The following is a 13,508-nucleotide window of genomic DNA, read 5'->3' as shown; positions in this document are numbered from 1 at the left end:
GCTCTTGCAGAGAACCCAGGTGTGTTCCAGCACCCATATGGTGACTCACAAACACCTGTAACTCCAGTTCCAGGGGATCCTTGCTTTCTTCTGGCCTTCACAGACACCAGGAACACATGTGGTATACACAGATACATGCAGACACTCATATATGTATAAAAATCATGAATTATTAAATGGTGCAATAAACATATTAGTATGTGTGTAGGAGTTTCTTTTTTCTCTTCTTTTTCTTTGTTTCTTTCTGTGTGTGTGTGTGTGTGTGTGTGTGTGTGTGTGTGTGTGTGTGTATGGGTTTCTTTAGGGCCAGAGACTCTGCAGCTTCAAGTCTACACATTTCATGGACATTAAAACACAAGTGTCTAAACATAAAGCCACATAATTGACATTTTATTTACCTTTTTGATCCATAGTATCTTCAAAAGCTCCTCAATATCTTTATTTAAATTTATATTAATAATATACAATGAGGCATAACCTTTAATTCATTAAAATGCAAATATACTCAAGTTAGTAAAATATGATCCTGACTCTGAAATGGTAAAGGAAAACCCTCAGTTTCTAAATTCAGCAATCCACATGTTAGATGCTCAGAAAATAGTAAACGAAGAGAATTTTCATTACCTGTATGATTTGTAAGATTTTCATTTTAGCTACATTCTACTTTGCAAGCTCGAATATAGTTACCTCTGCTCCGAACATCGAAGGATTCTTGTTAAAGACACATAGTTTCCTTCAACAGTCCCTTTGCTTACAGTTGGGACCGATTTTCTGCAAGCCACATATAAGGCACATGCTAACCAATGAAGATCATTTCCCTGAAAAAAGAAAGCAGTGCTTAAAAACTTGTCCAGAGTCACTCAGATCCTTAAGGTCTGATGCCGCCGTATTTCTTTTCTGTGCTATAACAATGGAGAGGGGGGAATTCGATGTGTGAACAGATTAAAAGATATATATCAAAATACACCAACTCAGCAGAACGACACAGACATAACCACCATATTATAGTTAAATAACACCTTGCTTAGCCTTCAGATCGTGGACCTGTTCATAAAAGGGCCGTTCGCACAGGCAGCTGATAAACAATCCGTACTTCCGTGTCACTTCCTATTGGCCCATGCAGGGGAGGTGCCTGTAGAGTTGACAGGCACTGGCCCGAATGGCCATTTTTGTCAACCTCAAGCCCCGTCCCAAGAACGGAACATAACAAACCTATAGTTGGATGACAGCCAAAAAGAGTGTCAGAGCTCAACAACAAATGTTGTGTGTCTACACCGGTTTTCAACTGCCGGGGGTGGGAGGTGAGTAGGGAATAACAAATCTTAAACCGTTGTCACACGTAAGCAAGCCCAAAACTTAACTCCTCTCCGCTGACGGCTGCAAAGCCAGGGCGGAGGCAATGGTGCAATGCAACCAACCAAGCGACCCCAGAGCCACACCGAGTCCCCCGACCTCCCCGGATGGTCTGCGCGCGCACCTCCAGCGTGTAGCTCTCGCTCATGCTGCGGTAGCTGCCCCAGGCCTCGGCTCTCGCCGCCTCGTCCATGTTGAGGCGGCTACACAGCTCCTCGAACCGCTGCTCGATCTGAGGGCCCGGGGACTCCGCGGGCTGCGCGCCGTCCGTGGCGTCGCCATCCTCCTCCTCCTCCTCCTCCGAGCTGGCTGCTGCCGGAGGAGGAGGCGGTGGCGACTGGTTGCCTTCAGATGGCATGGCGCTCCCCGAGGCCGCGGCTCTTCAGATGAGCTGAGGGCCCGGGCCGGCAGCCATTCAAACCGCAAAGCGCCCGCCGGTCAGCAGCTTGTACCACGACTGTGCCGCCCCCAGAGGCCTTTGGCCCCATGCGGGCACCCGTCCTTCTGAGCACAGCCTGCTGGGAAATGTAGTCTCGGCTGGGAACTCAGGGGGACCAAAAGTCGAGGAACAAGAAAGAGCAAAGCTAGCTCTGAGTCATTTAGGGGCAAGCGAACGCGCCCTCCCGTTTTAAGTATCTCTCAACAATCAGACCATTCAGAAGGCTCCTTTGAAGAGAAAAGGACCACAAGAAATGCCGACAGGAGAAGCTCAAGTATCCAAACACTTCGCTCCTCACCTAGAGGTCCTCAGATGATAGTAAAGATGAAAGGTCCAAAGTAAAGATGATAGCTCCGCTGCTTTTTCTCGTTCTTTCTCTGTTACTGAGATAAACACTGACTGAAACCAACCCGAGGAGGAAAGGGCTTATTTCATTACTGAGGGAGGCAAAAGCAGGACTCTGTTTACTGGCTAGCTCAGACAGCCCCCACCTGCCAATGGATGGCGAACAGCCAGTTCAACAGAGAGGATGCTTCAAGTTAAACTCCTGTGTCAACACTAACTATGGCAAAGGTATTTGGCCTAAGAGTCGATCTCACTAATCAAAAGCCAAAACACTATCAACCAACAAGTAATCACGAGTGTGTTTTCAAAAATAATTTAAAAATTGTATTAGACATCACACTTACTGAATTGATATCTTGATGATACCCCTAATTTCCAGGCCTTTCACTGGTAATGTGTGAGTCAGGTCTGGCAACAAGAAATGCAACTAAATATGGCGGCAGTGCAGACTGAGCATTCTCAGAACCTGGGTTTGGGGAAGCTGATCCTTTGACATCTACAACGGAAAGGCATTTTGGGACCGGTCACAATGAAACACAGTTATCCAGGCCACTGACTAACGTCAAGACTGGAGACTCCATTGTGCCTTTTAGGAGAGGAATACACTCAAGGGGCTCAGCAGCTATACGTGTGTGATGAGGGGTGTTAAAGCAGCTTAATCTCCGAGCTTAAACATGAGAGAAAGGATGTGCTGATTTTTCTTATCCAGAGAATTTGCTCTTGGAAAAGAAATTGTTAAGGCACACTGCATGGGCTTGAAGGTGGAGAAGAGAATCTAGTAGAAATAAGCACATTGGCTGGGAAGATCCTCAGTGGGCTGAAACACTCACCTGAATTCAATGCTTACAACTCATGTTTAAAGGAGGCAGGGAACTAAAAAGCCAGGAGTGGTGGGTTGGCTTCTAGTCTCAGCAGTGGGGAGACATAAGCAGGTAGAGTCCTGGGGCTTGCTGGCCAGTGAGAGACACACACAATCTGAAAAAGAGAGAGGGACCAGAAGAACAACACTTGTGGTTGTTCTCTAGCCTCCAGACCTATGTGCATCCACAAGCACATGTACCTCTACACACGTGTGCACGAACTTGAACATGCACACAAATGCACTCAAACATGTGCACACTTGGGGCTGGAGAGATGGCTCAGAGGTTAAGAGCACTGACTGTTCTTCCAGAAGTCCTGAGTTCAATTCCCAGCAACCACATAGTGGCTTACAACCATCCCTTATAAGATCTGGTGCCCTCTTCTGGTGTGCAAATATACATGGAAGCAGAATGTTGTATACATAATTAATAAATAAAAGAAAAAAGAAACATGTGCACACTTGCACACACAATACTTACCAAAAGGATACTTACTTCTACATAAGTACAAGGACATTGGATTTAAGACATCATCCATTAGGCATTTCAACAAACTTGTGGACTGGAGCACTAGCTGCTCTTCCCCCTGAGTTCAAATCAAGTAACCACATCAGGCTCACAAACAGGAGCCTCTTCTGGCATCTATGGCACCTGCACTTATGTACACATACCCCCCCACACACAAAATACATATACATAATTTAAAAATAAGTGAATAAATTAAAACCAATTCTTATTTGTGATGTTTCTCTGTAAGGGGAGCTTGGTTCATTCTAAGGTGGCCTGATTTGTTATGTCTATATATCTGAGTGTCAGCCTGAAGTAAACTAAAGTCAGATCAGGAGAGTAATGGGGCTCTTCCCCTTTCCATGCCCCCTCTCTGTCATAATTAGCTATCCTGCCTCAAGTCTTTCAAATAATCACTGGGTCTTACAGTTTTGTATTAACATATATTAATTACACGTAATGAGCGTGTCACTTCCGTACTGAAGGGACCAGCTCCCCATTTCGGCAGCCATAACAGCCGGACACGTGCTTGCCTGACCTTGCCTTGGTCACTAGGCGGTCAGACGCCTGCCTCCTGGCAAGGAACCAATCAGAAGTTAGCTGGTGGTGGTATGCTTTATGGCTCTTGGTGTGCTTTATGGACAAGCACACAGCAATGACGCACAGAGCATAGCAACCACCCTGGGAGGGCCTATGAGCCATAACAACCAGTTGACCAATCAACACAGGGCAAGCCCTCCAAGCCTGGAGGCACACCAATCCTGAGCCTGTGCATACCCCTAGACACTCCCCTTACGCGGCCCTATAAGATCTCTATGCAGACGCTTCGCAGCGTCTTTCCTAGCCATCTGCCATGACAGGTGGATGGAAGACCCGAGCTAACATGGGGTTAGCTCGTTAAACAATAAAGCCTCATGCAGTTTGCATCAAGCTTTCAACTCAGCCTGGTGATTGGGGTGACTTGGTCCTGGGCTGAGATCCTGGAAGCCTGAGCTTTCCGAAGGTCTTACAGTACATGCATGTATTTTGATCATGTTCACCCTGCTATTTACTCCTTTGTCTCCTAGCACTCCTGTTGATGCCCTTCCATTTCCCATCTAGCCCCCTTTTACTTCCATGATTTTGTTAATGTCATGACCCAGTGAGTTTGATTAGGGTGTCTCATGGTGGCGGGGGTAGTTATAGGAGCATGAAAAACACACCAGTGACTACACCACAGAAGAAATGAAAGAGAGAAAAAGCAGGGTGGAGTCTTGTGAATCCCTCACTCTAGCAACCTTTAACTAAATGACCACGACTCTACTGCACATTGCCTCTGACAGCCCTTCCCTGTGTCTGCAGATCTCTTGCCTAAGACATCCTCCTAGGTGGATTTTCTGGATATGCTTGAGCTGTCTTACCTCCCAAAGCCTTTCTCTTGCTGTCTCTTGTTTTCTGTCTGCCTCTGCTTACAACAGCTACTGGATGAAGACTCTAGGGTGGCATATAAGGTAGTCATCAATCTCATCGGGGAAGGGCATTTAAGATTGCCTCTCCACTATTGCTTAGATTGCCAGTTGGTGTCATCCTTCCGTGTAGATCTCTGGAATTCTCCCTAGTGCCAAATCTCCCCTCAAATCTATAATGGTTTCCTCTATTATGATATCTCTCATCCTGCTCTCCTCTATTCTTACCCCAACTCAACCTTCCTGCTCCCCCATTTCTTCCTTTGCCCTCCTCTTCTTCCCCTCTTTTTCTCCCAGCTCCCTCTCCCCTCCCCCCATGTTCCCAATTGGCTCAGGAGATCCTATCCCCTGAGGACACTACTTTTAACAATATCTTAGTTTCTCTATACATAGTTCCTGAGTAAGTCTATAAAGGAGAGGATGTATTTGGTCAGGATCCAGAGCACTCTACAGGTGGGGTGGAAGGCTCTGTTTTGTGAGCACAAAGGATTGGTTGTCAAGGGTGCTCCTTGAAGCTGAGTTTAGGGGAATGAGGCAGTGGAAGAGAGACAAATGGGGCACATGCAACTTGTGATGGCCACGAAGGAATCTCTGAGCTCTTTAAATTCTGTTGCAAGAGGACTGCGTGTAAGGATACAATTATGGCTTAATGTGTGATTGGGCAATTAACCTTCTTAGTCCACAAGTAGGTATGAAGGCTGTTTTAATATACTTTAATTTTTTGTTTTCTTTATTTAGGTGTTTTGCCTGAATGCATGTCTATGCACCATAACCTTGTCTGAGCTCCTGGAAACCAGAAGAGCTCATTGGATTCCCTGGGACTGGAGTTTCAGATGTTTGTGAACCACCCTGTGGGTGCTGAGAATTAATCCCAGATCCTTTGGAAGAGTAGCCAGTGCTCTTAACCACTGAACACCCCCCCCCAATTGACTGTCTACTGCTATAACAAAGACACCATGACCAAAAGCAGTTTGGAGAGGACAGAGATTATTTGGCTTATATATTCCAATTACAGTCTATCATCAAGAGAAACCAAGGCAGGAACTGAAACAGAGGCCATGGAGGAATGCTGCTTACTAGCTTGCTCTGCATGGCTTGTTCTATTTGCTTTCTCACACAACCCAGAGCCACCTATCCAGGGATGGCATTGCCCACAGTGGGCTGGGCCTTTTCATATTAATCACCAATCAAGAAAATGTTTTCACAGACTTGCCTACAGGCTAATGTGATGGAGCCATAGTTTTAATTGAGGTTACTTCTTCCCAGATGACCCTAGCTTGTGTCAAATTAATCCAGTTTAGGATATGACGTCTTAGGATCTGGTCCAGGAGTGATTGGCAGACCTTTGTTCTAGAGCCATGTGAAACTTCATCACTTGATTTTTAGAAGAAAAAAAGTGAAGAAGTCAGAATAAGAAATCCCATTAGAGTTGCTGTAAGAGTTGCTGTGGTCAGGGTGTTCTCTTCACCTCAATGAACCACTGACTCAGACACTTGGGAGCATAGGGGACATTTTCCTCTGCTGACTCTCTTCTAATAGGGCCCAACCTCTCCTAGTTCTTGACTGCCCTTGGAAGGGAAGGGTCAAACTATTCCCTGTCCTTTCAGCCTCTTACTCCTCAATGGGTTAGGTCTCCAAGCTTTGTTGAATACCCAAGAAGGGAATCTTTACCAGTCTTGAAGAAACATTGGGTTTTATTTTTAGCTTTTGCATAACATTTAGACATTGCTTAGTCATAATCCGACTTTATCATGACTTGATTTCCAGATTGTTATCTACAGCTAAAAGCTTGACAAATTTTGCTCAGATTATGACAAAAACATTTTTTTTTGGTTTTTCAAGACAGGGTTTCTCTGGTAGCTTTGGAGCCTATCCTAGCACTTATTCTGTAGACCAGGCTGGCCTCGAATTCACAGAAATCTGCCTGCCTCTGCCTCTCGAGTGCTGGGATTAAAGGTGTGTGCCACCAATACCCAGCTTATTTTTTTGTTTTTTAAAATCAGTTTTATAAATACTCCCAAGAGCAGATCAGTATCTTGAGAGCCTCATTGTTTTTTTAAATTTTTATTACATTTATTTTCATGTATGTGTATATGTGAGTCACAGAGATGAGAGAATAACTTGTGGGAGTTGTTTTTTTTTCCTCCAAGTGGGTCCCAGGATTGGACTCATGCTGTCAGGCTTCATGGCAGGTACCTTACACACAGAGCCCCCTTCTGTAGGGAACCTAGGAGTCAGGCAAGACACCCTAAGACCAAATTCTCAGCACAATGGAGATTTATTTGTCTCAGAGGACAGAGGGCAGAGATAAGGGACAAAGGCTGGAGACAGAGCAGGAGGGAGAAGGGAAGAAAGGAGGCAAGGGAGAAGGGGAAGGGGTATTTGCCCCACAGGGGGACAAAGAACTGCCTCTGGATAGAAAGGAGACAGACACAGCCCATAGGCAAATGGTGGCTTATAAAGTTCAGGAGGAAACCCATGTTAGGATCAGGTGTTTACTTTTAACTGGGCATGTTAATTAGGTGAGCCAAACTGGGCTTTTGATTGCTGGTCTTCAATACTTTGATAGCTGGACCTTGGTAGTTGACCTCAGGAAGAGGAAGTGGCCAAAATAAGGGGATGGTTTAGCCAGGTAGAAGGAATGGGAGAGAAGTATAAGACCTGCCAGAGACATGCTTGCCATGTTCAGGCTGACTAGTCTCTTCACCTTCCTCCATTTTTCTTTTTAAGATTTATTTGTTTATTATATACACAGTGTTCTACCTTCGTGTATGGCTGCACACCAGAAGAGGGCACCAGATCTCATTATAGGTGGTTGTGAGCCATCATGTTGTTGCTGGGCATTGAACTCAGGACCTGTGGAAGAGCAAACAGTACTCTTAACCTCTGAGCTATCTCTCCAACCGAGCAACACCCCAACCCATTTTTCTTAATGTGGATGCTTAAAGCTACACATTTCCACTTTGGTATGTTGTATTTTCATCCATTTTCCCCCTAATTTTCTTTGAGATTACTTGTCTTTGACCCATGGGTTATTTAGGAAAACATTGTTTCATTTTTACATACTTGCAAATTTCAAAGCTTTGTTACTGATCTTCCTTCCTTCCTTTCCTTTCTTTCTTCCTGTTTTATTTTTCGAGACAGGGTTTCTCTGTGGCTATGGAGGCTGTTGTCCTGGAACTAGCTCTCGTAGACCAGGCTGGTATCGAACACACAGAGATCCACCTACCTCTGCCTCCCGAGTGCTGGGATTAAAGGTGTGCACCACTACGACCCAGCCTGATTTCTAATTTCTATTGTTGTTAAAAAGCACCTTTTCTGTTTTAATCTTAAATTTTGAGACACTGTTCGATGGCCCAGGATGTAGTGGTGTTCAGGGTGTTGTTCAAGCCTTGCAATTTCTTATTGGCCCTTTGCCTCCCTGTTCTATTCATGATTGACATTGGGATATTAGAAACTCCACTATGGCCAGGTGGTGGTGGCACATGCCTTTAGTCCTAACACTTTGGAGGCAGAGACAGGAGGATCTTTGTGAGTTCCAGGCCAGTCTGGTCTACAGAGCTAGTTCCAGGACAGGCGGGACTACACAAAAAAGTGCTATCTTGAAAAACAAAACAAACAAAAAAGAAAAAGCAACAACAACAAAAACAAACAAAGAAAACCCTCCACATTTTCTTGAATCACTGATCACTGTCCCTTTCTTTTTTTGTTGTGTTGGATTCTGGTACAGGTAATTTTTAGTTTTGCAGTGTTGTTAGCACTACATACATATATATATGTCTTAAATTAAATTATTCATTTTGTGTGAATTAACTGTAATTAATTCAGGAGTGGGCAAAAGCAGGAGGCCCTGCATTAAGTAAGCCAAAAGCTCTGAGGAAGCTGAGGCATCTGAGTTCCAGACCAGTATGCACCAGATGCCCTATTCAAAAATAGGCTCAAAACACTGGGGCTGGAAAAGCATGAGAATTTGAGTTTGAATTTCTAGCACCCACATAGAAAGCTGGACCCAAGTGGCTCATCTATAATCCTGTACAAGCATGAGGACCTGAGCTTGGATCCCCAGCAGCCATCAAACACATAGTCATTCGAATCTTTGACCTTAGTGCAGTGAGGGCTGAGAGAGGCAGTTCCCTAACACTTGCTGTTCAGTCAGTAGGTACCAGGTTCAGTGCCTCAAAAGGTGGAGCGGGGTCATGGAAGACATCCAGTATTGAACTCTGGCCTTCACATGCCTATGTGTGTACATTTACACACACACTCACACAGACTAGGTGGAGGATTGTAGATGGAAGTTTCTGTCCTGCCTGGTCCTGCAGCCATTCAGTCCCAAATAAACACATAGAGGCTTATATTAATTATAAATTATTGCTCAGTCTTATTCCTAACAAGCTCTTACAACTTAAATTAACCCGTAATTCTCATCTATGTTTAGCCATGTGGCTTAGTACCTTTTCTTAGTAAGGCATTCTCATCTTGCTTCCTCTGCTTCTCTGTCTTTCCTCTTCCCAGAATTCTTCTACTCTGGTAGTCCCACCTATACTTCCTGCCTGGCTACTGGCCAATCAGCATTTTATTAAACTAGTATGAGTGACCAATCTTTACAGTGCACAAGAGCATTATCCCACATCAGAGTATGATTTAGAAACAGCTCACATTGAACTCAGGCCTCCACGTGCACTTGTGCGTGTGTACTTGAAGGGACCAGCTCCCCATTTCGGCAGCCATAACAGCCGAACACGTATTTGTTTGACCTTGTCTTAGTCACTAAGGTCAGATGCCTGCCCCTTTTGGCAGCCATGACAGTAACACGTGCTTGCCATGACCTTTACTTGGTCACTAAGAAGTCAGATGCCTGCCTCGTGGCAAGGAACCAATCAGAAGTTAGCTGGTGGTTGTATGCTTTAAGGCTCTGGTTGTGCTTTATGGACAAGCACACAGCAATGACGCACAGAGCATAGCAACCACTCTGGGAGGGCCTATGAGCCATAACAACCAGTTGACCAATCAACACAGGGCAAGCCCTCCAAGCCTGGAGGCACACCAATCCTGAGCCTGTGTGTACCCCTAGACACTCCCCTTACGCTGCCCTATAAGATCTTTTATCCCAGCACTTGGGAGGCATAGGCAGGCAGATCTCTGTGAGTTCCAGTCCAGCCTTGTCTACCGATTGAGTTTCAGGACAGGATCCAAAACAATACAGAGAAACCCTGTCCTGAAAAAACAAAACAAACAAAAACCCAACAGAAAATAAATAAAATAGCTGCACATTAAAAATAAAGTGGCTGGGAAAATGAGGGATTGAGTTGGGTGGTTTGGGGGTGGGATGGAGGGGGAGAGTAGTGAAAGAGATGGCTTGATAGGGGCTGGCATTTTGGGGTTAGGGAGAAATCTGGTGCCAGGGAAACTCCCAGGAAATCACAAAGATGACTGTTGTGGAATATTATTTTAAGATGTGTTACATTTGTTTATGCTGTGGAACATTTGTTTAATGATGCAAAGATTTGTTGCATTCTCTTATGTTGCATTCGTTTAACTATCTGAAGCTGTGTTAGTTTGCCTGTCTAAAACACCTGATTAGTCTAATAAAGAGCTGAATGGCCAATAGCGAGTCAGGAGAACTGATAGATGGGGCCAGCAGGAAGAGAGAATAAAAAAAGGAGGACCAAAGAAAAGGAGCAAGAGAACAAGGAGATGGGGATGTCAGGGCCAACCACCTAGCCACATAGCCAGCCATGAAGTAAGAGTGAAAGTAAGATATACAGAAGTAAGAAAAGATAACAGCCCAAAGGCAAAAGGTAGACAGGATAATTTAAGAAAAGTTGGCTAAACCTTCAGTGGTGGCACACACCTTTAATTCCAGCACTCAGGAGGCAGAGGCAGATGGATCTCTGTAAGTTCAAGGCCAGCCTGGTCTACAGAGCTAGTTCCAGGACAGGCTCCAAGGCTACAAAGAGAAACCCTGTGTTAGAAAACCAAGAGAAAAAGAAAAAAAGAAAAGGATAGGAAAGGAAATCTGGCTAGAAACAGGCCAGGCATTTATAAGTAATAAGCCTTTGTTTATAAGTCTTATAAGTAATAAGACTTCTTTGGGAGATGGGTGACAACCTCTCCCACCCCCCAAAAGATGACTACAGCTAAGAATCCTACATATAGTGGAGAGGGTGTCTGAACTGGCCTTCTCTTGTAATCAGACCATAAAAACAAAACACCCACAAATCAAAACCAAAAACCATTGAGAGGTAACAAAGCCTTAAACACTGAACTAGTAATGCATTATGTTTAATTAGCTGAATATTAAAAACTCATTTTAAATGTTTAGTAAGTAGGCATTAAATGAACTGTGTGGTGGAACAGTATAAGCACTTAGAATTTGTAAGATTCTTTAATGACATGAGAAGTAAATGAAATAAACAGGTTGCAGGGAGATGTGGTTCAATTGGTAGAATGCTTCCCTGGCATGCAAGAATATCTGTGCTCAGTTCAGAGCATGACAATAGTAGAGTTGTAATGTCACATGCCTATAATTTTAGCACTTGATAGGTGGAAGTAGGAGGTTCAAAAGTTCAAGTTTATCCCTGGCAGCGTAGTAAGTTCCAGACTAGCCTGGGCTACAGGAGACCTTGCCTTTAAAGGGCAGAAATAGTATGTAGTTTACCTGCCTTCTCCTCTCCCTCCACAGTGAGTCAGGGTCTCATTTTGGCTCTGGGATTATAGGCATGAGCTACCACACCCAGCTATCAATCAACCCCTATCTAATTACAATATGTAAATGTACACAGAAAGCCAGCAGTCACCCTGAATGTGAAGGTCATTCAGGACCAGGCATTCGTGAGTGTGAGCGCTCTGGGTGATTATTTGTGCTTCTGCCTCTCCCCCCCAGATTTTCTAATACCCAGTGTTATTTTCACCAAGGAAAAGAACAATTTAAAAGGATAATACTGATTTTTGCCTATGAATTAGGCAGTTTACAAAAATTAGTACTACAGTATTGTTAAGGAACTTGGATAAATGGGTGAATATTTCTAATGACAGTAAAAATTATGAGTGATAATTTCTCTATGGACTTGGCCACATAAACTAAGATACTTAGATACAGAGGAAGCAGGGAGTGTGCTCAGTGTAGCTCAGTGGCAGAGTGCTTGCCTAGCATGTGTGAAGTTCTGGGTCCAACTCTCAGCCCCTCAAGTAACAGAAAAAGGAAACATGTTCAGTGCTAAAAACTAAGCAAAGTATTATGGATGAGTGCACAGGTTTCATCTCTACACTGCAGGATTCCTAGCAGAGGTCAGTACTTTACAAACACTACACTAATATCATGTACTATAATTGAGTATGAGAGCGTATGCTCTTTCTCTAATGCCACAAAGTGGAAGTCTTAAGAGAAAATTTAACCTTTACGGTCAAGGATGGAAGCAAAATCACATCAAGGTGCTGGCAATGTGTCCTAGGGAGGCCCTAAAGCAAACTGTTGTTCACTTCTCATGGTTCCTAGCTGTGGTCTGAGTGGGTGATCTTTGGCTAGCACTGTCTGTTACAGGGCCATCTTCTGTAGCTGTCTTTGTCCTGTCCTTTTCTGAAAAGGACACCCTAAACCAGTATGATCATTATCTAATCACAATTACCTTTTCTTCACAAAATCTGAACTATGCCATTTCATGTACATATACACTTAAAACATCCAACTCAGCCAGCTCTGCCTGCAGCCTTGGAGTAGTGACTGCTCCTCGGAGCCAGCACTAGATGAAGTAGCTAGCTGGTTTATGTATTCTGTGCTATGCAATACAAAAGAGTCAGTACAACTCCCGGTGTTCAGAGTAATGAGGGCACAAGACTCCAGTTTTACTCCCATAATAAGAGAAGCTGTTAAATGTTTCCTGAAACAGACTGCCAAAAATGGCACTAAGTCAGAAAAAAATCTTATGGCCAAGACTAAATGAACTCTATTAAGAGATGAGGTTATCCAGGCGGTGGTGGCACACAGCTTTTAATCCCAGCACTCAGGAGAAAGAGGCGGGAGGATCTCTGAGTTTGAATCGAGTCTGGTCCACAGAGATCCAGGACAGCCAGAGCTACACAGAGAAACCCCGTCTCAGGGAAGGAAACAACAATAACAAAAAAGATGTGAGGTTTGTCTTTTTAAAGTTTTGGAAGTTTTAGGGATACAAGGGGAAGAAAGAAAACACAATATTTGGCATAGGGTAGGGGTCACTCTCTAGACATGGGCGTTAACACTTAAGGCTCCTAAAGAGCTATTTCCCTTTTATGCAGACATCAATATCAATGGAAAAAAAACAATGAACTGAAAATGAAAATCAGATATTTAAGATGCTATTATAGATATAAACATAGAAAATTCCAAACCCATGTACATCACTGAGCCCTGAGTTTGAGATCAGTCTGGATGACAAAGGCCTAACAAAAACACACAAACACCACCATCATAAGCATTTCTTCCAAAGTAAACATTTCTTCTAAAGTGTTTCTGTTATAACTAGAGTTAGATAAATTCTATATAAAACTCAAGTGAAAAAGTACTGTCATGTATGGAGTCTGACA

The 13,508-nt window shown here is 43.9% G+C and overlaps 1 protein-coding gene across 3 annotated transcripts in view; it reads right to left on the bottom strand.

Annotated features, from left to right (window-relative positions):
* The window catches only part of Rbl2 (RB transcriptional corepressor like 2), a 51,807-nt gene extending 49,995 nt beyond the window's left edge, over positions 1-1,812 (bottom strand). Inside the window, exons 1-2 of one of the 3 annotated variants that reach the window (XM_027405578.2) lie at positions 1,478-1,812; positions 688-818 (exon numbers count right to left, since the gene is read on the bottom strand). In XM_027405578.2, coding sequence (XP_027261379.1) covers positions 688-818; positions 1,478-1,711 — 365 coding nt within the window. In that variant the 5' untranslated portion in view covers positions 1,712-1,812. Of the gene's footprint in view, positions 1-687; positions 819-1,019; positions 1,101-1,477 lie in introns of those variants that run through there. The other 2 variants (XM_027405577.2, XM_027405579.2) reach the window with 2 other exon arrangements.
* Positions 1,813-13,508: the final 11,696 nt, after the last annotated feature.

This window comes from Cricetulus griseus, chromosome 3 (assembly GCF_003668045.3).
Source record: "Cricetulus griseus strain 17A/GY chromosome 3, alternate assembly CriGri-PICRH-1.0, whole genome shotgun sequence".
NCBI lineage: Eukaryota > Metazoa > Chordata > Mammalia > Rodentia > Cricetidae > Cricetulus > Cricetulus griseus.
The sequence above is the reverse complement of the archived record's forward strand: the minus strand, read 5'-3'. Positions and strand labels throughout refer to the sequence as shown.